This window comes from Cupressus sempervirens, chromosome 4 (genome assembly GCF_028749045.1).
Source record: "Cupressus sempervirens isolate cs-2001-9-10 chromosome 4, ASM2874904v1, whole genome shotgun sequence".
Lineage (NCBI taxonomy): Eukaryota > Viridiplantae > Streptophyta > Pinopsida > Cupressales > Cupressaceae > Cupressus > Cupressus sempervirens.
In genome coordinates this window covers 605,099,670-605,125,327 of record NC_143121.1, presented here as the reverse complement: position 1 = coordinate 605,125,327, position 25,658 = coordinate 605,099,670, and the positions used below count along the sequence as shown (strand labels likewise).

Sequence of the window (25,658 nt, the reverse complement as noted above, 5' to 3'; positions counted from 1 at the left end):
GACCCAAGGTCCGATTTTGATGACTTGCATGTTTTTAAAACATGTTATGCACCCAAAAAGGTCTGATTTTACTTGGTTGCATATTTTAAAACATGTTGTTGATCCCAAATGGTCTGATTTTAACTTGTTGCATGTTTTAAAATGTGTTGTGCCCTCCAAAAAGTCCGATTTTGAAGAAATACATGCATTTGCTCCCCAAGAACCCGATTTTGCTCATTGTGAGAGATTTACTTGGTGGATTTGCATGAAATCTTCTCCATTCAAGGCGTTTTTACTTGGCAATGAGTTTCCTTGCATCAAAAATGGATTTAATATGTTGAAAATCGTTTTTGGGAGCTCAATCCTAGGGTACGTTTTTGAAGAAAACTCCAAATACCTCCATTTTTTATTAAAGTTTTTGCATAAGGATGAATCAATTTACTCTTATTTGGTGATTTCATTGCATGAGTTAACATTTTGGTGAAACACGTTTTTTGCCAAAAACGTCCCATGAGATTTCATTTGCAAAAACGTTGGATTTTGGAGTGTTTTTAGGGCACGTTTTGGCATCTTCTAACAAGAAATCCTTATTTGCTGCCCTCTCCCATTCGAATTTGCAAAGTTGGAAGAAGTTTTACCATTTTTAGAGAATTTTTCAACATTGGAGCATCTTTTTCCTTCATTTTTGGCACTTAATCTTCATGCAAGTGGTCTTCTTCTTTCTTGCTATTTAATTCATGCTTATCTTGCTGATTTTATGCATGAAATTACTTGATAGTTGCCATTTGTGAAAATCTTTGCCATGGAAAGTGCATTTTTCCTTTAAATATAAAGTTTTTATTCATTTTCATGTTTTTAGTTTTTTCCCAAGTTGAAGCATTGTCAGAAAAGAAGTAGGCAGGAGCATCACCATCACTGAGCAAATGGGTTGAGAACCTAGCAACTAGAAAACATGATACATCTATGGGACCCGTATGAGCTATTTAAATTAAATAATTATAAAACGTATCTCAAAAGAAGTTAAATAATCTTTCATCATATTATATGTCTATATACTTGCATTTAGATATAAAAATGATTGATTTGGCACCATTATATTTTAATAATTTAATATAAAGTGATGTTTGCATGTACATGTATAAATATAAGATCATAATAATATTTGAATTATAATAATATTTGAATTATTATAATATTCAAACTATAATCTTCCAATTCTATTCTTTCCATTTTAATATTCTTTCTTTTAATCGATTAACACTTGGCATGATAAATCAATTTAATATTTGGCAATTCGAATTTTCTTATGATCTTCCAACCTTTTAATCTTTGCCTCTCCTCTTCTTTTTTAGAATTCGAATGGTTTAACATCTTTTAAAACTAGTGGAAGTCAAGAAGGCACAACTCTTTCATTTAAACTAAAGCCGAGTTTGGAAGACAGACGTCTTTTATTAATCCGACTGCCTTGCTGTAGGAGAGACATTCAAAATATAACCTCTACAATAATCTTGATTTCTTCTACTGTTTGTTTCTGGAATATTCCTTGTCTCCATAACACCCGATCAATACATTTTACCATTGTTTGCTTCTACGAAATTACCCTTGCAGTCGATTTATAAGCTTATTTGAATTCCATTTCCTTGTTGTGCAAGTACCCAACCAAGAAGCAGAGATAAATGCATTGAAAGAGATGGGATCATATTCCATAACACCCGACTTCCTATCAGCAACGATTTACATCTTTACCCATAAATACTTCCACCTTCTTCATACGGATTCCATAGTTTTATTGTGACGAATTCCTACACTATTATTTGTAAAGCTTTATTCAAGCAACTTGCCATACAGGTATCCTTGCTGAGGATAGAAGTCCATATTCACTGTAGAGACATCTTCAAGCAACTAGAGGAGAACTGATTCAAATCCATTTGCAAGTTCTCATACATCTCCAAATTCCTATCAGGTCATGAGTTATTAATTTAGATTTTGTTTTACCTATGTTTATTTCATTTTCCATAGCAATCGGCTAGGTTCTGAAATTTCCTTTTGACCCATGATCACTGTATAAATCCATGCCATTGTTAATGAATTCCTTCTTAACTCTCATAGTTCCAGAATCATCATAAAAAGGAGTCGAATAGTATCTCTCATGGGAGAGTTTTCCAATGCAATAAACCTAAAATAAAAGTACAATAACATCGAATTTCTTAGCAGCAATTCTCAACATTTAACGTGATGATATCTTGTTTGAATGTACAGATTGACCTTTTTTTTAAAAAATTTAACCTCGTTCTTGGTAAGTGAAAGCCAAGTATCCATAGTATGGATCCATAAATCTTTCAGTCATTGGATATTAGAATTAAACAACCAATTCTGATGGAACATAATCATGAAATCACATATTGTGATATGTTGGAATATATGTTAATTATGAAACAGTTGGGAAATCAACCAAAAGAGTAGGTTGTTCTGAGAATTCCGAACACCTAGGACTCACCCGGCTGTGTAGCCAAAGAAATGGGTGATGAGGTGAGAAAAAGGAATCTGCAATAATATGAATCAGTTTCAGTTATGACATAACAAGATTTAATATTTTTTTTAAAAGAAACATTTAATAGCTCATGCAAGATCCTGTTTAATGTATCTCTTGTTGTCAAGTCGAGAGGTGTGATTAATACCAGGATGCTCAGAGGATGACTAGATGATCCCTATCTATTCTGAGTAGGGAGGGCCTTTCTGGTTAGAGATTGTGTCGAGATAAAGTTATGGTCTGAGGTTGGGTGGTTAAGCCCCTAACAATGTTTCACCTCTCCCCAAGATGTCGGACGTGCGTCAGACAGAGATAAGCTATGCATTCAATTGTTTATCGGAAACAGGCATTATCACTTTTATCTATGAGAAGGTAAGATTAATTAGGTCATTTCATGGTTACAGTTATTTTACACCTAGATGCGAGAGATAGATTTATGGATTGTTTTTCATTGGTATGAATATCGAATATGAGCATATTTCTAATTTTTGAGTTATTGCCACAGTTAAGTAATCAGAAGGAAAGGAATGATACAGTGGCATCAGAAGCCCTAATTGAATCAATGGTATCGGAAGCCCTAACTGAATCAGTGGTATCAAAAGCCCTAATTGATACAATGGTAACTGAAGCCCTAAATGATCCAATGGTAATTGATGCCCAAATTGCTACAGTGGTATGTGATGCCCTAAATTTTATATAGTGGTAATTAATGGTATTTGTCATTTGATTTTGATATAGCAATATTGGATGGAAGTCGTTATATGATATTGTTATAGTAGTATTTGTGGACTAATTTGGGTGATTGCAAAAACATCCCTACAATGATTTCTCGATTCCAATTCCCCAGTATGTGGATTTAAATTTCCATAGTAAATTCCTTGATGGTGTTTAAGTTCTTAGTTAAGAAATTTTGTTTAACTATTTTTAACGGTAAATCTCTTTCACATGAACATGACTGTTATAATTGTCTTCCTATGAAATTGAAGTAATAACTGAATTTCTCAAAAATGTTAGTTGTTAATTAAGACCCGAGAAAATGGGATGTTACACTCCTCTTCCAACAAAGCCTCAACATAATGTATTTTACCTTTGGTAAGGCATCTGTGATCCGGTGTCCATGGCTCCCTACAAGTGAAGCATAGCTTCTTCCTACTAAGTTCATTTTGTGTCTCAAAGTCCAATCTGGGAAGGCAAGTCTTATGTTGATTCTTGTTCTTCTGGAATGAAGTAGTCCCCTTATAAGGTTTCTTAGGAGGCTGTAGTATCAAAGGTGAGTCTAGATCACGTGCAATCTTAATACCATCATCCAAAGTGTTTGGTTTAAGGACCTTGACCAAACCTCTAAATCTGTCTTGTAAGCCCTCAGTGAACAACATTACCTTACGTTGTTCTGTCATATCAGGAATCATCACTGAGATCCACTAAAACTCATCAATGAAATCATCTAGAGATCCACCCTATCGCAACTGTGCCAAATCCCTGTAGTAGACCTCAATGTCCTTTCTGTCATAACAAGCGATCAACTTAAGCTAAAAGTCTCGTAAGATGTAATGAGACCATGATCCTGGGTGACCAGCCCATGATGCCACCAGTCATATGATGCTCCCTCTAAAAGCACTGTGGCAAATCTAATGGCTTCTGTCTCTAACATGGGCTTAAGTGTTAGGTAGGTGTCTAGCTTGTGAATCCAAGCTCTATCGGATGTCTTACTGCTGCCATCAAAAATGGGGAGAGAAAACTTGTTCATGGCGTGCTTCAAGTCCCTATTATGTGCCCTAGGCTTCATGTCCTACTGTGGTCTCTCTGTCTCCCTTTTTTATTCATGTATTGAACAAAAGTCAAATTTTGTTTAATCTAATAAGGGAACAAATCCCATTCATTGTACATAGCCATAACCTTATCCGAAAGTAAGCATGGTGCCGTGGGTTGTGCTACTTCTTTCTCGGCATTATTCTCAACAAAAATGGGCATCAGTGGCCTATCAGTGTTCCATGTGGGGGCCCTAGCAGCTCGGGGTGATTCTGGCACACTACCACCTCCACTGTAATGACTTGGTGCTCTCCTGTGAGTGGAGGCTAGCTGCTGCATAGCCACTGTAAGCTGTTGAAGTGTAGTAGCAATATTATTTTGTCCATCTCTAGTAGCCCGCAAAGTTTCCCTCACTTCCCGTTCCTATTTATTCACATTGTGGTCCATTTGAATGATCTGTATCTGTTCAACCTGTTCAACCTCTTCACCCTATTCAACCTTTATGTTTGTCCCAAAGGTTAGCTCCTCATCAACTAACTAACTATCCTCAATATCAATCCGGTTTGAAGATCCTACCTATTTAAGTTGGATGTGACTAAAACTGTATGGTTTCCTATTCATGCCTATCTAAAAAAATTTCCTGTTTAAACCAGCCTGCAATTTAATAACTTACCCATAAGTCAGCAGGGCTTGTGGCTCTGATACCATTATAGTATTCCAAATCATATAACACTGGCCTGAGCTTAATCAAAACAATAATAACAGGAATATGGGTGTCTATGACCCTCAATAAGCATAATATTTCTCTCTCAATATAGTTGCAACCGCAATAGAATAATAGGAACATTCAGACAATAAGTTTGAGTCTACAATAATTTTTAAAATAACATTCAATAATGCCTTGGAATACTATCTCGAGTTTCTTCACTTAATGTTGATTATGATAACCGTATGAGGGCATACGTTCATCCAAAATTACAACACAACATTGCCTATCTAAGCAACAAGTAATATTCAGTTAAGGGAGAAATCAGAACTTGGCATTCTGTGAGGTATATGACAGTTTGCAGGACCACAGAATTTGTTGATCCTTGTCACTGCCTACAATCCAATAACTGAGTACTGAAGCTAACACCCGATCATGCGGCCCTCTGAATTCCTCACGGCATATGCGGCTCTAGGAATAGTGTTGCTTGCGGTGAATGTGCACTGGATAGTGATGTCAAACGAAGCAGGCCACATCCCTAATTTCTTGGTGACGGGTCTACAAGCACTGCCAGTCGGGTAACCTATCACCGTAACGTGACTGGAGAAAGTGCAATCACGACCTCCTAGCTATCACGTCCCTCCAACGGTGTTAACGTTACTACATTCTATAACCTCTACTCAATTCCATACGTTGATGAATGTAGTACTGTCATTGCTTCCTTGGTAATAGTGATCTAAGCTCCTCGATCAGGCCTTGCACGCTATATTACTATTTCCCCTGTGCTTGTTACTGATATGCATTCCTCCCATAACCATAGATGCAGACCATAACCATATGATTTTCCAGCTAGAAATAAGGGTTCCCAAATGATACTATTACCCTTCAATTTTGCCTCTGAAATAGACTTACTAAATAGAATATACTGAAATCTTGTACCTGATCTTGGAACAATTTCGAAGTGATGTTGGGGCTATGTCTAGTCTCTCTATTCTCCTTAAGGAGTTTCATCCTTAAGAAAGCCAGACACATTTAAGAAATCTTGATTTTTTTTAAAAATACTATATTTCATGGTGACATTCCCAAGGGGCTCATTGCTTTTATAACCTCGATATGAGGGAAAGTACAAACAACTAGGCAATGTGGGATAAATGACATTTTTGTCTTCTAGTCACTTAAGTTACTTTGGTTATAAAATGACTTCAAGTCATAAAGTAACTTTATAAATCCACTTAAATATTTTCCCAACGAAACCAAATAAACTCTTGTGATTGGTTGGCATCCTCACAATCAATGCCGTAAGCCTATCGAGATGGAGAGATAGACCAACAAGGTGCCAGTAAGGCCTAGAGTGGAGAAGGGGACATTTTAGAGCCTATTAACCTCATCCTCTTTTACCTTAAATTTATTAGCACATACTTCAGCAACTTTTAAAACACAATCCCTATTTGAAAGTAAATCTAAATATTCACATTTCATTGATTCCAAAGTCACTTTGACCATCCACAAGTTAATTGTATAAGAATGCCCTTCCACACCCTTTTGATTCTTTTCCACCTAAGACTTCTTATAAAGATCTTCAATGATCCTGTGAGCATCATCATAAAATACTAAGGTTGCAACAACCATATCATTAGTAACTTTCAGATGATACTTCAAAGTATGTTTCTCATCAATGTCATTTTGATATGTATTTTCTAATCATTCATCCAAGACACCGTCATCAATCAGTGAACTGTCACTATTGAGAGAATATGATTCATCACATCTCTCAAGCATGTCATCAGTGTCATTATAAGCCCCAAACTCCTTACCATACAAAGTCCAAGTTGTTTCTATATTCATTCTCAAACAATTTCTCATCATGTAAAGATTCATAAACTTTGTTGGAAACATCTTGGGACTACAATATGCTCCCTCCCTGTGTAAGACCATCCTCATTAAAATGTTTGTCAATAACCAAATCCAAGTCACCAATATAGCGATTTGTATATCCCTAACTAATTACAGTAGTTGAATCCATATAGGGATTTGTATAACCCTAATTAATAACAATAGTTGAATCCATCCCCCAGGAGAATTTGTGATATTTTGTTGGAAAAAAGTTGTGAGACTCATATCCTCTGCATTGCTGGTTAGAACATCTTTGGCTGCTTTTTCTTCTTTACCTACCTGGCTACCCCATAATTGTGACCAGGTGTCCAAGCATCATGACATGTGAAGCAAATATGCTCTCTTGTCATTTGGTCCATAATTTTCTTGGAAGATCCTGCAACCTGACATGAGATTAGTTCATTTTCAGTCAACTATTTTTTGAACTTCTGAATCTTCTGCTTTATTAATCTTCTTGAGAGCTCATAAGACATAACTGACATATTATGCTCCATTCTCCAGATAGCTAACAAGTCTAATTGCAGCTTCTTATAGATATCATCATCTTCATTGAAATTTAGAACATGGTGGTTTCCATACAAGCCCTCCCATTATCCAGATGTTTCCTAATTCCAGTCAAGAAGCATTGAAACATTTCAAGAAACAATTCATCACATCTGAGATCCAACATAATGATAAATGGCCTAGCTCTTGCCATAATTTCTAGAATCATATCCATCTTACAAATGGTGTGGGCTTTGATATTATGTAACCCATGTAGGCTCTCCAAAATCAGCTGCAGAACCTTCTAGTATGTCATCATTATAAGGTGCTATAGGAGTTGTTATTCGTATAATCTCACTGAAACATGAAGCATCTGTAAGTCTAACATCTTTGCACGAATGCTTCAATATCCTATGCTAGACCAAAGCAAGCATCAAGGATTGCAAAGCCCAATTCAGAAATCTCCAATCTGATTATTCTACTTTGGACAAATACAAGTCTAATTCCTCCAGCTTAGAAAGAACAACATTCTGAAATTTTATGGACTATTAATTGTCATTTAATCAAATAGAGCCAATTCCCTGCATCCTTTTCTTTCTGCAAGTCCCTTAGTTTATCACCATTAAATGTAGCATTGAATTCTTTTGAGAAAATAGTACTTTCCAGATCTGCTAATGATTTCATTTTTCTTACTGTACCTTTAGGAAAGATGATATGTAAGAACACACATTCTGATATAAACTCAATTTGTATGATGCTCAAATTTGTAGAAATTTGTTTGCCACTTGACATAGAAAATTCTAATTACCATATCCAACAGAAAACCAATTTACCAAATCTGATACAAAAAACACTCCGACTGTAAGACTCCCCAATAGTTCTGAAGCCAAATTTCTGTTACAAAACACAAGTCTATTGGGCAGGCATTTAATCAAACACTTGAGTGAATATGTCAGCCATTACATGTTACTCATTTCCCGTGGTAGTTATGTCAAACATTTTGCATACATGCAATGAATCTTTGTTTATTGATTTAACGATTCAGATTTTATTCACCATTAAGGAGCATACATAAATCATATTGCAAAGAGAAAGGATGTAAAACAATGTGCATAACGATTCACCATTGAATCCTTCTATGAGCAAAATTCATGCTTCGTAAGAATGAGCTGCACTACTAAGAGAAGACCTGTGCAAGTTAAACTCGTAGTTAACTGTGAACTCTAACTTCCAATAAATGTGTAGTTTACAGCTGATTGTAATTGCTCAGTCTGAATGCCCAATCAAGTTCTCCCAAGCTTAAGCCACTTTTTATCAAATCTTGGAACAATGCCACAGGTTCCCAAACAAAGCCGCACACAAGAGATGTCCCTTTTAATGAATCACACCAGTATGTAAGAATGGTTCCCTCTATACAGCACCATTGATTTGCCACTGCCAGGAAACTGAAATGATCCACATTGGAAATGACAGTGTGATTGTGTACCGATTCTTCATTGCCCAAAATTTTAGTTTTGAATCTTTGGAATTTTGTCAAACAGTTTGAGGTTCCCACATAGTACTGAAAGGATTATCATTGCAGCAGAATAGTCTCATCCACCAAAACACTTAGAATGGATCAATAACCGCCTTTATTTGGTAATGAGTATATAACAAGGGTAGCTGCAAGACATGACTGAGATATTTAGTGAGGTAAACCTTTACATCTGATGCCTTCTGGAAGCAACATTGAAGCACAACAAATCAAACTTCAACACATGACGTCGTCTAAGATATGAATAGGAAATGCAAATGGAACAGGCTTCCCTATCTTCAGTGTAGAGACACATCTTCATTGTAGGAGTTGTAGGATGCTATCATTTGCAAGGCATTGCTGGTATAGTGTGCATAGAATTTCAAAGATCCAACGATCATCATTCTTGTTGGATTGAGGGAGGAGCTTAGCTTATAAATTATTGAGTCCAGAATTCTGAACAAGTCTCCTCTTTCATACCTGACAACCAGTAATATTATTTCCCTTACACAAATACATGCGTTGAGGCTTGCATAGAGAATACCCATGCTGTAGCAATAATATATTCACCAGACTATAATAATCCAACAAATATTAAGAAATTCAAATAATTAAACTCCACGTCGAGTATTGAAGTTTTTCAGTAGCTTGGCCATTAGACAAAGTTAATGATTTCAAGAAATCAATATTATAATGACAGGTATAACATTTCACACTGCCAACCATAAACTATCTGCCCAATGATTAAAATAGCCACGACCTTGTAATATATCTGCTCAATAGGAAATGTTCACTGCATTCAAATATTTCACATGCCCGAACTTAATACTCTTGTGTGAATAATATTTGTCTTTGACTCAATTAAATATTTATTTCCAGTGTAGAGCAAACTTCTGGAAATATTAATCCCCCTTTTATGTTAGGGACCCACAAATATTAAATCAAGATTTTCATCACATCCAAGCCTATTTGTTAAACTTTTGGAAATGAATTATCAGAGGAGAATATATGTCGCTCTCCATTGAATCAAGGTTTCCATTAAATATTTAAGCCCAATTGATAATGTTGAAGTCCCCCAGTAATGAGATTTATATAAATATTAAATCCTCCATATGTTGCACATGATAAAATATCCAGCCACTATCCAAATACTCAAAAATAATAAAATTTCTTCTTTGTATGATTAATTTTGTTTTCAATACATCGCAAAGCGTACTGCTTCTTAAAGGTTTCGGATTCACATATATTGCCCAGAAAACCCCACTCCAAAAAATAATATTCATGAAAGTATTCTGAGTCCATGCCAAATATGTTTTATTATCTGACTCAAACACCTTTGATAAAACTAAAACTTATTCACAATTTTAGTTTCACACAAAACCTCACAGGCTGGCAGAAAAACTATGTCTGATACCACTAGAATATTCCCCTGGGATATTAATTTTCAGATTTTTCCCAAATATTTCTTAAAATATTGTAAGCGATCATTTTGCATGCAACTACTTCCAATTTATCCATTAAAATATATTGAAATTACAAAATAACAGACTGAAAAAGAGATTCTGATATGAAATATGAATATTTCCTTTAAATCTTCAGTAGTGCAACAACAAATATTCAATTGTAGCCATAAACTTGCAGTCAGATTGGATAACCAGAAGTACGAATTTGAAGGACAAAGTGAGACACACAAATGATATCTCCAACAGACAATGGGTTTCTGTCCACTACCTCCAAGTTCAAGGGTTTTCATCCTCAAACCTATTGAGAGCCAAAGCTTCCCAAAATTCTTCAAGAGAAACCAAACATAAAACAAAGCATAATCAAAATGAGTCTCTCAGTCTTCTTTTGGAGCACACCCCTATGACTGTGTTACCTGCTGGCTGTCTCTTCATATTCCTTCTCTTTGTCTTTTTATTTGGCCTCTTTAAAGTTAAAATGACTTATCAATTATCAATTGAGCTTCATTTAGTCATTTTAATACTTCATTAAATAATTAAATCAAGTCATTTTCAAATTTGATATAATTTGACAACTTAAAATTTAATTATTTAATTGACTACTAACGTCCCAAAAATGGGGACATAAGAATATAAATAAATAAATATATATATATATATATATATAGAGAGAGAGAGAGAGAGAGAGAGAGAAGGCAACAAATATTAAAAATTTAGTCAGCAATAAGGTATATGCACAATAAAAAAGATGAAAGCCATGGTTCACTATATTATAGACTATAAATTATCACACAAGTGAATATGAAAGATGGGATATTCACACACGACTTTAGATTCATAAGAATGTTGTTGCGTACTTAGTAACTGAACAATTTTAATTACTAATATCACTAACCTTGGGGTTTTTACATCATACAAAATTCCATCCCCAATATATGGTATAATATAACTATGTACATAGTTTGCAAACTCTACGAGTACTCTAAGAGTGTAATGCTCCATTTCCCTTTTGACTGGGTCAATACCTCCAACACATTCTACTGTGAAAATATCTATCAAGTACTTGAGCAAATTGTGCACAATGGTGAGGTTGTACGATCATTGTTGTGTTCGTATGGTGGTCGTGGAGGTAGTACAGTAGAAAAAGCAGTGTATAGAGGGTCCATACGGTAAGGAGGGGAGGAGATGTCTACACGGTAAAATGGAGTGTGTGCAAGGTGAGGGGAAGAGTAGTGATTCCCTGGTAGCCGGACAGTATGTGGAGTTCCAGCCATATGGTAGGTGCAGATGAGTCAGACCGTACAGTATGGCCGTACACTATGTTGTTTGCAGTTAGGTTGTGGAATTTACAAAGAGTCGTACAATGTGTGTGGATTGAGCTACAAACTAGATGCCAGAACAAAATATTTGCCAATATGCCAATTAATGCCAATACAAGTGTTTTGCAATCTAATTCCAAGTATATATATGTGTGTGTGTGTGTGTGTGTGTGTGTGTGTATTTGCAAACAAAGATGGTGCACGGATTTGTCAAATCCAAGCAAGTAATACAGAGATGGAATAGATTGAGGGTTGAATCCCACTAAAACAGGAAAGCCAAGTAGAGAAGATCTTTCACTTCCGAAATGGCGAACAATGTAGAATCCCAACATGAATTCGCAGTACAAAGAATAATAAACCAAATCACATACCTACTACTACCTACACGTTGTGCTTAAATACGCTTTGGAGGAACTTCTTGAAGGTTTACAAATATAGCCGATGGCCAAACCTACGGAAATAATAAAATAAAAAATGAGTCCGAGATATACTAAATCAATCAGCCCATGAACAAAGGTTTGATTTATTAATTATTTTATGACGGAAACATTACAGTCCTTTCGTCCCAAAATTTGCTTGTCCTCAAGCAAATGCAATGCCAGATGCTGCAGAATGTGTTCACCTTCCCAAGTCACGTTGTCCAACAGAAAAAACGTATTCCCTCAGGGTATGGTTCCATAGAGTCTTCTCACATACATCAATGATCTTAGCCGATTCCAAGATGCTTCCCTTCTTCATTGAGAGGTGGAAGATCTGTAGTTACTGCGATGTTTTGCCCTATGTCTTTCTTCAGGCAGGAGACATGTAAGACATTATGGTCCCTTCTGGAAGTTCCAATTCATAGGCAACTTCACTGATGCGGCAAGCTACACGATAGGGACCATAAAAAAGTGGCTTTAATTTTTCTTTTCCCTTTGCCTTCAATGAGGATTGCCTGTGCTACTGGAGTCTAACATAGACCAAGTCTCCTACTTCGAAACTTCTCTCGATTTAGTGTTTGTCAGCATAAATCTTTTGTTGATTATGTTCCCTTTGTAAGTTCTCCTTCAAGAATCTCAAAATGTCTTATCCTTCATGAAACTAGTCCCTCGCCCTTGGCGTGCAACTGTCACCCAACACCATGTCGATAAATGAAAGGGGTTCATATCTATACAGTGCCTTGAAGGGTGTCATCCCAATGGACATGTGATAAGTGGTACTGTAACAATGTTCTCCCAAATGCATCCGTTTGACTCATGCTCGTTGTTGTGCCAAAACGTAGTTCCAGAGGTAGCCTTCTAGTGACTTGTTCACAATCTCTATCTGTTCGTCTGTTTGAGGGTGGTAGCTACTACTTGGTGACAATTTTGTTCCAGCCAACCGAAACACTTTTGTCCAGAAGATACTGATAAATCGCCCATCTCTGTCACTAACATTGTTTTGGGGTAACCCGTGCAAGTGGAAAACTTCTCTAAAAAATAAGTCTGCTACCTGCGCGGCTTGAAAGTCTAAGGAGATGGTGAAGAAGTGTGCATACTTCATCAGTCCGTCCACCACCACAAAGATACAATCCCTCCCTTTTACTTTAGGGAGTCCGATGATGAAGTCCATAGAGATGTTTTCCCACTTTCGTTTTGGTATAGGCAAGGGCTGCAGTAACCCAGTAGGTGAAGTGTGTTCGGATTTATTTTGTTGACAGACTGCACATTCTCATACATACTGCAACACATCTCCTTTAAGTCTCTTCCATGGAAACCTCTCCCTGAGTTGTCTAAAGATTCTGAGAAACCCTGGCCATCCGGCCAAGGGTGAGTCATGTATTTCCTTCAGGATTTTCTACTTGAATTTGGATTCAGGCACCAAGTATATCCGATCCTTATAGTAAATGATGTAATTGACCACCTTGTATTAGCCATCCTGAGTGTCGCTGTCTATTAGCTTACATCCAAATGTGTTTTTGAAAAGTTTCACCAATAAGTGTGTTTTCCAATCAACTGAGATCTGTGATAGTAAACAAATGGCAAGTTTTCTTGACAGGGCATCTGCAACCACATTGTTCTTCCCCTTCACATATTCAATGTCAAAATCAAAAGCCTAAATCTTACTTAACCCATTTTTGTTGCCCTTCGTTTAGATCCCGTTGCTCCAAAAAATATCTCAAACTATAATGATTAATACAATCGACAAACTTGGCACCTACCAGATACTGTCGGAATTTGGTTACTGCATGCACAATGGCCAACATCTCTGTCATAAATGGAATATAGATGCTCCGCTTTTGTAAGCTTTCGACTCTCAGAGGCTATAGGGTGTCTATCTTGCATTAATACCGCGTCAAGTCCCTCTCCGGATGCATCACACTCTAGAATGAATAGTTGTGTGAAATCAAGTAAAGTGAGAATCAGACAAGTGCTCATTGCTTCTTTTAACTTATCAAAAGTGCGTTGCACTTTTTCATTCCACTGGAAGGAACCTTTCTTAGTTAGATCTGTTAATGGCACGTTGAGTTGAGAGAAATTGTTTACAAACATCCAGTAGTAACTACACATACCTAATAATGCTTGCAACTCAGACAAGGATTTTGGTGGGGGCCAATCCAGGATAGCTTTAGTCTTCTCTTGGTGGACCTATACTCCATATTTACTAACAATGTGCCCAAGGTATAATATTTCTATCATTTTGAATTCACACTTGGATTGCTTGGCGAACAAGGACTAGGCCTTCATGATCCCTAAGACTTCATTTAAGTGTTTCAAGTGTTCTTCCCAAGTTTTTCTATAAATAAGGATATCATCAAAGAATACCAGCAAGTACTTACGCAGTTGTTTATTAAAGATGTGATTCATGCAATACTAAAAAGTAGCTGGCGCATTCGTTAATCCAAATGGCATGACCAGGAACTCATAATGCATGCAGTGACAACGGAAAGCCATCTTCTCCATGTCTTCTTCCCGCATGCGGATCTGATGGTATCTGGAACGAAGATCTATTTTAGAAAAATAAATCGCACCATGCAACTCAAGTAACAATCGATCCTGGGAATAGAGTATCTATTTTTTATTGTCTTCTTATTCAGCGCACAGTAGTCCACACACATGCGCATAGTCTCATTCTTTTTAACCAAAATCACAGATGATGCAAAAGGGCTAGAGCTGGGACGGATCCATCCTTTCTCGAGCAGCTCTTGAGTCGTCTTCTCATTATGGCATGGTGATAACTGGTTTGGTGTCAGCTTCCAACTCGATGGTATGTTCAAACCCACAATTGGGGATATGCCAGGAGGAATTTCTATAAAAACTTTATCATAGGTACTCAAAATATTTTGAAGATCATCATCCCGGTGGGGGGTCTGTTGTCCTTTTACAGGTTTCGCCAAACAAAACAATATGCAACCCATGCAATCTCATCATTCTGAAAAATTGCCTCCATCCATTGTGCTGAAACTTCCTTCGGTCCCTCATTGGCCATTCCATAGAGAACAACCCTCTTCCCATCGACAACAAAAGTGAAGTCCATTCATTTGGAGCTCTAAGTGTATTCATCAAGTGTCTCCATCCATTGTATGCCTAGAATAAACTCCATATCATCTAGGTCCACTATAAAGAAATCCTCCGTTACAATGTGGTTAGCCACGGTGATACGAAGTTGGCGAACAAGGTGTGTACAGGGAAAAAGTGTCACTTCAGCAACCTTGACCAACAATCCCGCATGTATCTCAATAGGTAGACCTCTTCGTTTCACCAAAATGAGTTTATGAAGTTTAGAGTGGTCCGCTATCAAGCATCACCATGACCTTATGTGCTTGAAGGGTTCCCTATACGCAAAATATCATACATCTCGAGCTTCAACTAAGGTGATGGTTCCTTTGCGTTGTACCAATGCTACAATTCTCTCCGTATGATTCAGATTAACCATTTTGGTGTCCTCGTCGGGATGGTTGTCTTTTGTGGGTAGATCCTCCTGATCGTCCTCATCATCGAATACAGCTTCAATATAGTGTATTTTTCCTTTACCGAGGCATCTGTGTCCAGGCTCCCACAGTTCCTTGCAATTGAAACATAATTTCTTCCTTTAGAGCTCCTATCTGGTAGCTTTGTCCAATGAAGGCTTCTTCGGCAGAGGTTTGTTATCTTTGTCCTTCGGAAACATTGGCGGTTTGGAGTGTGGGTACCCTTGAGAGGATGATGTCGATGATGATGCCATACTTCGTGCCTTTTTTTTAGCCTCCAAAAGAGTGGTAGGATTGAAACCCTTTACCCAACCCCTCAGTGGTTCCATTAGTCCGTCCATGAAGAGCACTACCTGTCTCCTTTTGGAAATGTCTGTGACCAAAACAAAGAGTTTCTGAAATTTTGTGATATACTAGTCGACCGATCCAATTTGCCTCAATTGTGCCAATTCTTTAAAATTAAGTTTCAGATCTTTACCATCAAATTGATCTATCAATCTTTCAGTGAATTCTGCATAAGTTTTATTTGGTCATGCCCCAGTGTGATGGTGCCATGATACCACCATTCATATGCCACTCCCTACAAGTGTAGTGTTGCAAATTTGATTGCTTCTTCTGGCATTGGATTAAGTTGGAAGTAAGTATCGGCCTTCATGACCAATGCTTGAGCAAATATGGACCCGGATTCGTCAAATGGTTACAGATTTACCTTACTCAACTTTCTTCTGAGATCATTATTAAATATCCTCGGTTTCCACCTCCGGAATATCTCATTCTCAGTTCTGCGTAATCTTTGTGGGATATATCTTCATCCAAATTTGCATTCTTCTAGTCTTCTCTCAAGTGTCCTTGAACTTCCTCAAAGGTTGTCTACTTTCCTCCGTGTGGTACCTCTGTCCATGGAGGGAGAAGTGGCATGGAAGGTTGAGAGCGTGCTGGATGAGGGTTCACCTTACCCGACACCAAGTCCATGCTGTAACCATTTTGTTCATTGCATATTTTATTATCTACCAATTTCTTGAGAGCTTCTTCCATAAGTACTGAGTATCATTGATTTGCACCTAATTCCTTAAAAGATCTCTTAGTAGTGCCATGAGTTCGGCAACAGTGGGTTCTTGTTCCTCTATTCTATCAACTAAATGGGATCTTCCTCTCTTCTGGCTATAAACTCTCATTCACTGTCCAAAGGTTGTGGCAAGATGATTAGCTCTAATACCACTGTAATGTTATATTTCCCTTTCGACTAGATCAAAACCTCCAACATGTTCTACTGTGAAAATATCTATCAAGTATTCGGGTAGAAAAGCACAATGGGGAGGTTGTATGGTAGAGTTGGAAACCGTATGGTGATTGTTGTGTCCGTACGGTGGTTGTGGAGGTCGTACGGTAGCAAGAGCAGTGTATAGAGGGTTTGTACAATAAGGAGAAGAGGAGATGTTCGTATGGGAAAATGGAGTGTGTGCCAGGTGAGGGGAATAGCAGTATATGGTGGGGATCCCTAGTAGTCGGACGGTATGTGGAGTTGCAACTGTACGGTAGGTTGAGATGAATCAAGTCGTACAATACGGCTGTACACTGTGTTGTTTGTAGTTAGGTCATGGAATTTACAAAGTGGTATGGTATGTGCGGATTGAGCTACAAACTAGATGCCAAAACAAAATATTCGCCAGTATGCCAATTAATGCCAATACAAGTGTTTTGCAATCTAATTCCAGGTATATATGTGTGTGTGTGTGTGTGTGTTTGTATTTGCAAACAAAGATGATACACGGATTTGCCAGATCTGAGCAAGTAATATAGGGATGGAATAGGGTGAGGGTTGAATACCACTGAAACCAAAAAGCCAAGTAGGGAAGATCTTTCACTTCCGAAATTGCGAACAACTTAGCATCCCAACAGGAAATCAAAGTACAAAGAATAATAAACCAAATTGCATACCTACTATTACCTACACATCATGCTTAAATGCCCTTCAGAGTAACTTCCCAACGGTTTACAAATATAGCCAACAGAAAAACCTACGGAAACAATAAAATAAAAATGGGTCCAAGATATACTAAATCAATCGGCCCATGAACAAAGATTTGATTAATTAATTATTTTATGACGGGAACATTACAAAGAGTTGCCGAGTACTCTCAATTTTTTTTGCTAGGCAAGTAATCTCAAGTTTAACGCTCGCATTTTTATAGATGTTAAACAATGTAGTTAAAAATGTCGATGCATGTAAAAGTGCTGGTTAAGATGCATTTTTCACATGATGTTAGTGCTATATTAAAACTATGCATTTCCTCTATTGAGATGTCAATTTCTAGTTCAATGCATTTTGTTATTGAATTCTACATAAAATATATGTTTCTTTAATAGGTTTTAATTTTTCAGCACTTTCGAAGTTGCTGAGTATTTGATGAGTTTTTGTTGAGTATATGTGGAGTTCAAAAATTTTGGCTTGTTGAGTACTCTCCGAGTCCGAGTCTATGAACAATGACTATTTCAACTTCAGAATTGACCATTCTTAGTTCCATCAGCTATTATAAATCACATTACCAACTATGAGATTCACTCTAGAAGTTTATAGAAAATTATATGGCGTGAAAGTTCACAATATTAACTGACACATTTATGAAGAGATAACTATGAAATTAAACAAAATCAATAAGAAGCCTATGCACCTTTTTGACACATAATCCATCATGAATGTTGATGGCTTCCCCACAACAAGGGGTTCCTTTTGAGTTGAGCCCTTTATTGCACCAACCATTGAGCCACCACCTGCATTTGAATAACTTTATCAATAACCTCTCTTGCTAACAAACACATAACAATTATAATTTAATATAATCCTTAAGGAAACTCAAATATGTAACATTTATGAACCAAGCATATTCAGACATTGCAAAGAAGATTACTTGCATGTAGCAAAAGGATTTTAGGTGGTGTATAATGGGTGTGGCTACAAGATGACCTTGGGTAGTGATGAGGTGAATCATTAGACAGTGATGGACATGTCAGGATAGCAAGACAATGGATATTAGAAAAATACTCCCTCGGATAGCATATTCACAACTATAGGTAATGCTTCATCAATTTCTCTAAGAAAGAATTTGTTAGGATTCCACCAACTTCGATAATCCCCACTTAAATCTGCATCTTGATTTTCCTCCTTTGACTAAGTTAACAAATAGGCATTATAATTTCCAGATTGCAGGTTTCTGAGCAAATAATAATTGGTTTGCAAATTGTGTAATTGGGATTTGCATAGGTTTATTCACATACCATCATACAACATTTTTTACAGTGAGTTTAACTTGCAAATGAATTCAACTGAGAACTCATAACAGATTATCTTAAATAAAGAATAGTTTTTGAATATTTTCATTTACAATTTCTTACCTGTTCATGTTCTTCATAAAAGCACACCGATACAAGTGCCCAGAATGGCACAAGATGACAGCTCAACACCTTCACAATAGACAAATATGAAATAACCCTCTCACAGCAACTGTTTAGTTTTCAACAGCATAATCCATATAGAAATCTGATCTGCAATCCACTTTACTCAGAGGCCATCTACATCAAACATTCACAAAACCTGTTGAACTGTTGCTATGGACAGCAAGCCCTTATTTATTAATCCTGAGCATTCAAGAATTCCCAGAACTCAACAACCTTCAATTGTTGCTCCTATAATGTAATAGAATTCTATTAATCTACCCAACACCTGAAGGAAGTTGCTGTTGTTTTCCACGTTCCTAATCAGGGAAAATCTGCAACAAACAAAGAGTTCCACAGACCTCTTCCAAAACCAACATCAAAACCATTCATCCTTAATAGGCAAAGTGCCCAAAAAAATGTTCATTTCCAGTCTTATTCTCACACTCAACCCTCCATTATTACCTGGCATTGTTTTGTTACCATTATGCAACAATGTTTTACAGTGGCTAGCACATTTTTATTAAGTTCGTGCCATTATACACAGGGTCATTGTCCAGCATCCATAAATTCAAACACCAAGTCAAAGGAACGAAAATCACCTAAATTTGATGATCGGAACTCACCCCACCTTGAAAGAAGTGCTATGCCCAGCAAAAATGCCTCGAACTCAGCGATTATAACTTACAACCAACACCATTACTCTTTTGAAAGGACCATCCAGTCCTTCAAATTTAAAATAACAGATAACCATAACAAATAAGCTCGTGATCCAAACGTAAAAAAAATTGTTTTCTCTTTCAAAGTTAGTCATTGATTACTCACGGAATATATTTAAGTTAGTCCATTCAGGACAATATTATCATTAAGCCATCCGGGCTCTTCTGTCCTGTGCAATTAAAGGAGTCATCCAGACCCAACTTCTGTCCATATGGGATAGGGGATACTATAAACAACTTACCCATCCAGCAAGTATGGGTTCTCATATGGAAAGGAAATACTTAACGCTCTGATCAGAGACTTACAGTATTCGGGGCCATCCAAGCCTAGAGTGACTTGCCAAAAGTTTCAGTCTACCCAAGACTATGCCAAGATTCTTAACAAGTTATATGTAAGTTCTACACCCTTTCGTGGATTTCGGGCTTACCAAGTGAACTCTATTGAGAGTATCTCGACATCCTATACCCCCTCTCAGCTTTCGGGCATCCAGTTGGATATAGGTACCTCCTGAGAAACATTTGTTTACCGTGTTTACTAATTTAGAAATTTATAATGTGAAGTCGGGTGAATAAATATCACCTATGTCCAAGGCGCCTGTGCACTAGAGGTATCTTTCACCTTTCAGGCTGCCTACGTACCCATATCCATGGGATCGAGGCCCTTGAACCGGTCTCACTATAGATATGTAGTTTTGTTTTCTAATTTGTTTCATGTAACTGTTGTGGAGACTGCCCCCAACAGTTCTTCATCATACACCCACTCGGGCGAATCAGGCGGCATTCTTAAATATCCATTACAATAGGAATAGTACCATAGTTAAAGTTTTAGTTTAGCCATGTGGAATATTTATATATAGATATGCTTGTATTATTATTAAAATTGTCTAATTGGTTATTAACTATAAATTACCATAGAGACATGTCTACTCATATTGATATACATTCAAATCTGCACTTGGAACACACAGAAATAATAGGAAGTGGTATTACATTTGCAGCAATCCTTTCCCTCAACATATGTTTAGTTTGAAGTTGAATTTAGCATAATTCTTATGTGATTAGTTTGAAGTTGAATTTAGCATAATTCTAATGTGAATGCATTTTATAGCTGTACCAGTATTGGGAACTCGAATCATGAATGTACATTTACTATTTGAAAACCCTTCCTTTTCCTTTGAAGATAGCACTATTTCTGTGATGTACAAGATCTAGTTGAGCAGAAATTAGTTTTGTGGGGATCTATCTATCTGAAGCATCAACCATTATTGTCATCATTCTTAGGATCTAAAACCCTAGTTAGCTTCCTAAACCCATTTGCCTTTACCTATGTTTTTCATAGAATTTTCATTACATTAGTGAAAGTACATGGTGAAAGATACTTAGATGTCTATTTGTAACTTATTGTGAGTGATTAGGGTTTGGGAGTAAAGCCTATGGCACATATTTGAACAAAAAATAAAAATTTGATATCATTTATATCTTTTTACCATAAGAGATGTTTGGCAGTTTGTGAGGTGTTCAAACGACTCCTAGAGTCCCCTATACATCTCAAGAACATCTTGGAGTCGCCCAGAATTCACCAAAAAGGGGACATCTCGAAAATATCTCCAAAACTCAGTCAAACACTAGTAAGACATTGAGGGGATGTCCCCTCCAAGTCCCCACATCCTAAGGATGTCCCCATTCCAAAAAAAGTGAGGATTTTGGGAAGGCATGCATACTTGTACAAGATTGACAAAAACTAAACACAATTCTTCTGACATCATCACACCCTCGAGCTTCCCTCTTACTAAAAGCACTAAAATATGGTAAAGAAATTATGAGATGTGCCATCAACATGCTTTTAAAATTTCATCAATAACGAATTCTTCATTTTAAAAATACCTTATTTTTATGAAATGGAAATAACCAATGGTTAAGAAAAGCTCTTGTATAACTCACAAGTATACCTAAATGTCCAACATCAATACAATTGTATAAAATGAGCAAGATTCTGATTTGATGAGAATTGGAAAATATGATGCGAACATAAAATATTTATTAATGGCTTTATATACATCTATTTTCATGTTCTCTAAAGTTTAAACACAAAAATGCTAGAGGGTTAGATTGTATGCTTTTAAACATGATTTCAATATCCCTTTGATGATTGCCTGCCATGCCAAGGTAAAACATTATCAAGATATCTAGACAAACAGATAAAAATTGTGTGACGAAAGTTTGACATTGCTTGACCCATTATGTTATCATAGCATTGTTATCAAAGCCATGCAATATGATACAAAACCCCTTCCTCGTGCAAGAAAAATTTGGTCGAGAAGCACAATTAGCTGATGCAGAAACATGTAATGTTCCGTGCTAGCAATGCAGTGTATAAAACACGATTAACAAATTGTTTGGTGCTAATGGCAGTCTATGTGTTCCTGAATGGGGTCCGTACGGTGTGGGAGGCTATTCTAGAAGTATACCATATGGTTGGGAAGGAAGGGATGTGCAGGTGAAAGTACAAATGAGTCCGTACGGTACAGATTGAAGACCGTACAATGGCAACTGGAGGGATGTCATACAGTGAGGTTATGAGGGTGGGAGTGAAGGTACAATGGCAACAATTTGGAGGCTGTACGATGTGAATAGGGAGGTTGTACAGTGTGAATAAGCAGAGTCGTACGATGGCTTAAGGAGGGTCATACGGTGGTTTATGATGGCGTATGGTGGTGATGGAGGGTTGGTGTATGAGGTGAGTGCCAAGATGGTCGTACAGTAAGTTGTACGATGGACAGATGAAGGATGGGAGGGGAAGTACGGTGGTGTGGGAAGATGGTAAGAATGAAGGCCGTACGGGCAATGAGGAAGCCGTACAGAAATGTCCAAACGCCACACGTTTAAATATTTAAGCCACATGGAAAATGCAGTCTTGTTCCTACATAAATAGATTCAAACATAATAATAGAAAACTTGAATACGAACAATCCTTCAATTAATATATGTTGATAGATGATGCTCCGATTTGCCAGATCCAAGCGAAGTGTTACAGGTGATGGAATAGGGTGAGGGTTAAATCCTACCAAAACCGGATAGCCAAATAGGGAAGGTCTTTCACTTCTGAAATGGCGAACATCAGAGAACTCCAACAGGAATTCGTAGTACAGAGAAAATAATCCAAATTGCATACCTAAAGACTACCTACAAGCCGTGCTTAAATACCCGTTGGGAAAACTTTTCGAAGGTGTACAAAGATAGCGACGGTGACACAAATTATGGAAACAAAACAAAAATGGGTCTAAGATATATTAAATCAATCAGCCCATTAACAATAGTTTGATAAATGATTTATTTTATAACGAGAACATCACAATCCTCCCATCCCAACTTTTTCTTGTCCTCAAGAAAATGCAATGTCAGGTGCTAGAGAATGTGCTTGCCCTCTCACGTCGCATCGTCCAATGGCAAGTGTTTCCAACGCACCAAATATTCCTTCACCGTGCAGTTCCGCAAGGTCTTCTCATGTACTTTGATAATCTCAACTGGTTCCAATATGAGCTTTCCCTCTTCATTGAGTGGTGGAAGGTCTGTGGCTACCGTGACATTCTGCCCCACGGCCTTCTTTAGGCATGAAACATGAAAGACATTATAAATATGGCTTCCCTCCGAAAATTCCAGCTTGTAAGTGACTTCACCAATGCAACGAACTACGCAATAGGGGCCATAAAATCGTGGCTTCAATTTTTCTTTTCCCTTTTTCCTTCAATAAGGATTGTCAATATGGCTAGAGCCTGAAATAAACCAAGTCCCCTACTTCGAAATTCTTGTCCATTCGATGTCTGTCGGTGTACATCTTTTGTTCATTCTGTGCCCGTTGTAAGTTTTCCTTCATGTATCGTAGGATGTCCTATCCCTCCTAAAGCCAGTCCCTCGCCCTTGGTGCGCGACTGTCTCCCAACATTGTGTCGATGAAGGAAAGGGGTTCGTACCCGTACAGAGCTTTGAATGGTGTCATCCTAATGGACATTTGATACGTGGTATTGTAACAATATTCTCCTAAGTGTATCCACTTGACCCACGCCCGTTGTTGTGCCGAAACATAGTTTCGAAGGTAACCTTCGAGGCACTTGTTCACAATCTCCATTTGTCCATCTGTCTGAAGGCGGTAACTAGTACTTGGTAAGAATTTTGTCCCTGCCAATTAAAACAGTCCTATCCAAAAGATACCGATGAATCGCCCATCCCGATCACTAACAATGTTTCAGGGTGACCCATGCAGACGAAAGACTTCTCTAAAAAACAGATCAGCAACTTGTGCGGCATGAAAATCTGGGGGGATGGCGAAGAAATGTGTGTACTTTGTCAATCTATCAACCACCACAAAAATACAATCCTTTCCGTTCACTTTGGGAAGCCCCGTTATGAAATCTATCGAGATACTTTCCCACTTATGTTCTGGAATTGGCAAAGGTTGCAGTAACCCGACACGTAGAGCATATTCAGATTTGTTCTGCTAGCAGATTGCACACTCTCTTACATATTGCAATACGTCTTCTTTAAGTCCTTTCCATGAAAACCTCTCCTAGAGACTTCTGTAAGTTTTGAGGGAGCCTGGGTGTCCTACCAAGGGCGAGTCGTGTACCTCCTTCAAGATTTTCTGCTTCAATTTGGATTCCGGCACTAAAAATATCTGATTATTATAGTAGATGATGTCATCCATCATCCCGAGTGTTGCCATCCATTAGCTCACAAGCAAATGTGTTTTTGGAATATTCTACCAACAAATGTGCCTTCCAGTCAGCTAAAATCTGGTTTAGTGAGCAGATGGTGGGTTTCTTGGACAAGGCATTTGCAACCACATTGTTTTTTCCTTTCACATATTCAATGTCAAAATCAAAAGCCTAAACCCTACTAACCCATTTTTGTTGCCTCTCGTTCAAGTCTCGTTGCTCCAAAAAATATGTCAAACTATTGCAATCTATACGAACAACAAACTTGGCACCCACCAAATACTATCGAAACTTGGTTAGTGCATGTACGATGGCCAACATTTCTTTGTCGTAGATGGAATATAAGTGTTCCATTTGTGAAAGTTTCCTGCTCTCATAAGCTATGGGGTGTCCATCTTGCATCAATACCGCACCAATGCCTTCTCCGGATGTGTCGCACTCCAAAATGAATGGTCAAGTGAAATCAAGTAATGCAAGTGCAGAACAAGTGCTCATTCCTCTTTTAGCTTATCAAAAGTGAGTTGTGCCTTTTCATTCCACTCGAAAGACACCTTCCTTGTCAAATCCATTAAGAGTGCGCTGAGCTGAGAGAATCCTTTAACGAACCTCTGGTAATAATTGCACAATCCATAAAACCCTCACAAATTCGTGAGTGATTTTGGGGGAGGTCATTCAAGGATAGCCTGAATCTTCTCTTGATGAACTTGAACTCCATATTTACTGACAACATGCCCCAGATACAATATTTTTGTCATACCGAATTCACACTTGGATTGCTTGGCGAACAAAAACTACTCTCCATGATCCTTAAGACTTCATCCAGATGCTTCAGGTGCTCCTCCCATGTCCTAATATAAATAAGATCATCAAAAAATACCAATAAGTACTTACGCAATTGTTTGTTGAAGAAGCGCTCCATGCATGATTGGAATGTAGCAGGTGCATTTATCAATTCGAACGGCATGACCAGAAACTCATAATGCCCGTAGTGACAGCGAAAGGCCGTCTTTTCCGCGTCTTCCTCCCTCATGCGGATCTAATTGTATCCAGAATGGAGATCTAGTTTCGAAAAATATACTGCGCCATGTAATTCATCTAGCAACTCATCTATCTTTAGAATGGGATATCTATTCTTTATTTTTTTTTGTTCAACGCACAGTAGTCCACACACATGCGCATCATCCCGTCTTTTTTTTTTTGACCAAAACCATTGATGACATGAAGGGGCTGGAACT

The 25,658-nt window shown here is 37.6% G+C and overlaps 1 protein-coding gene across 1 annotated transcript in view; it reads right to left on the bottom strand.

Annotated features, from left to right (window-relative positions):
* The window catches only part of LOC149562680 (phosphoglycolate phosphatase 1A, chloroplastic-like), a 175,120-nt gene that overhangs the window by 4,148 nt on the left and 145,314 nt on the right, over positions 1–25,658 (bottom strand). Inside the window, exon 9 of the mRNA XM_089826127.1 lies at positions 18,233–18,332. Within this exon, the coding sequence (XP_089682253.1) occupies positions 18,233–18,332 (100 nt within the window). The remainder of the gene's footprint in view (positions 1–18,232; positions 18,333–25,658) is intronic.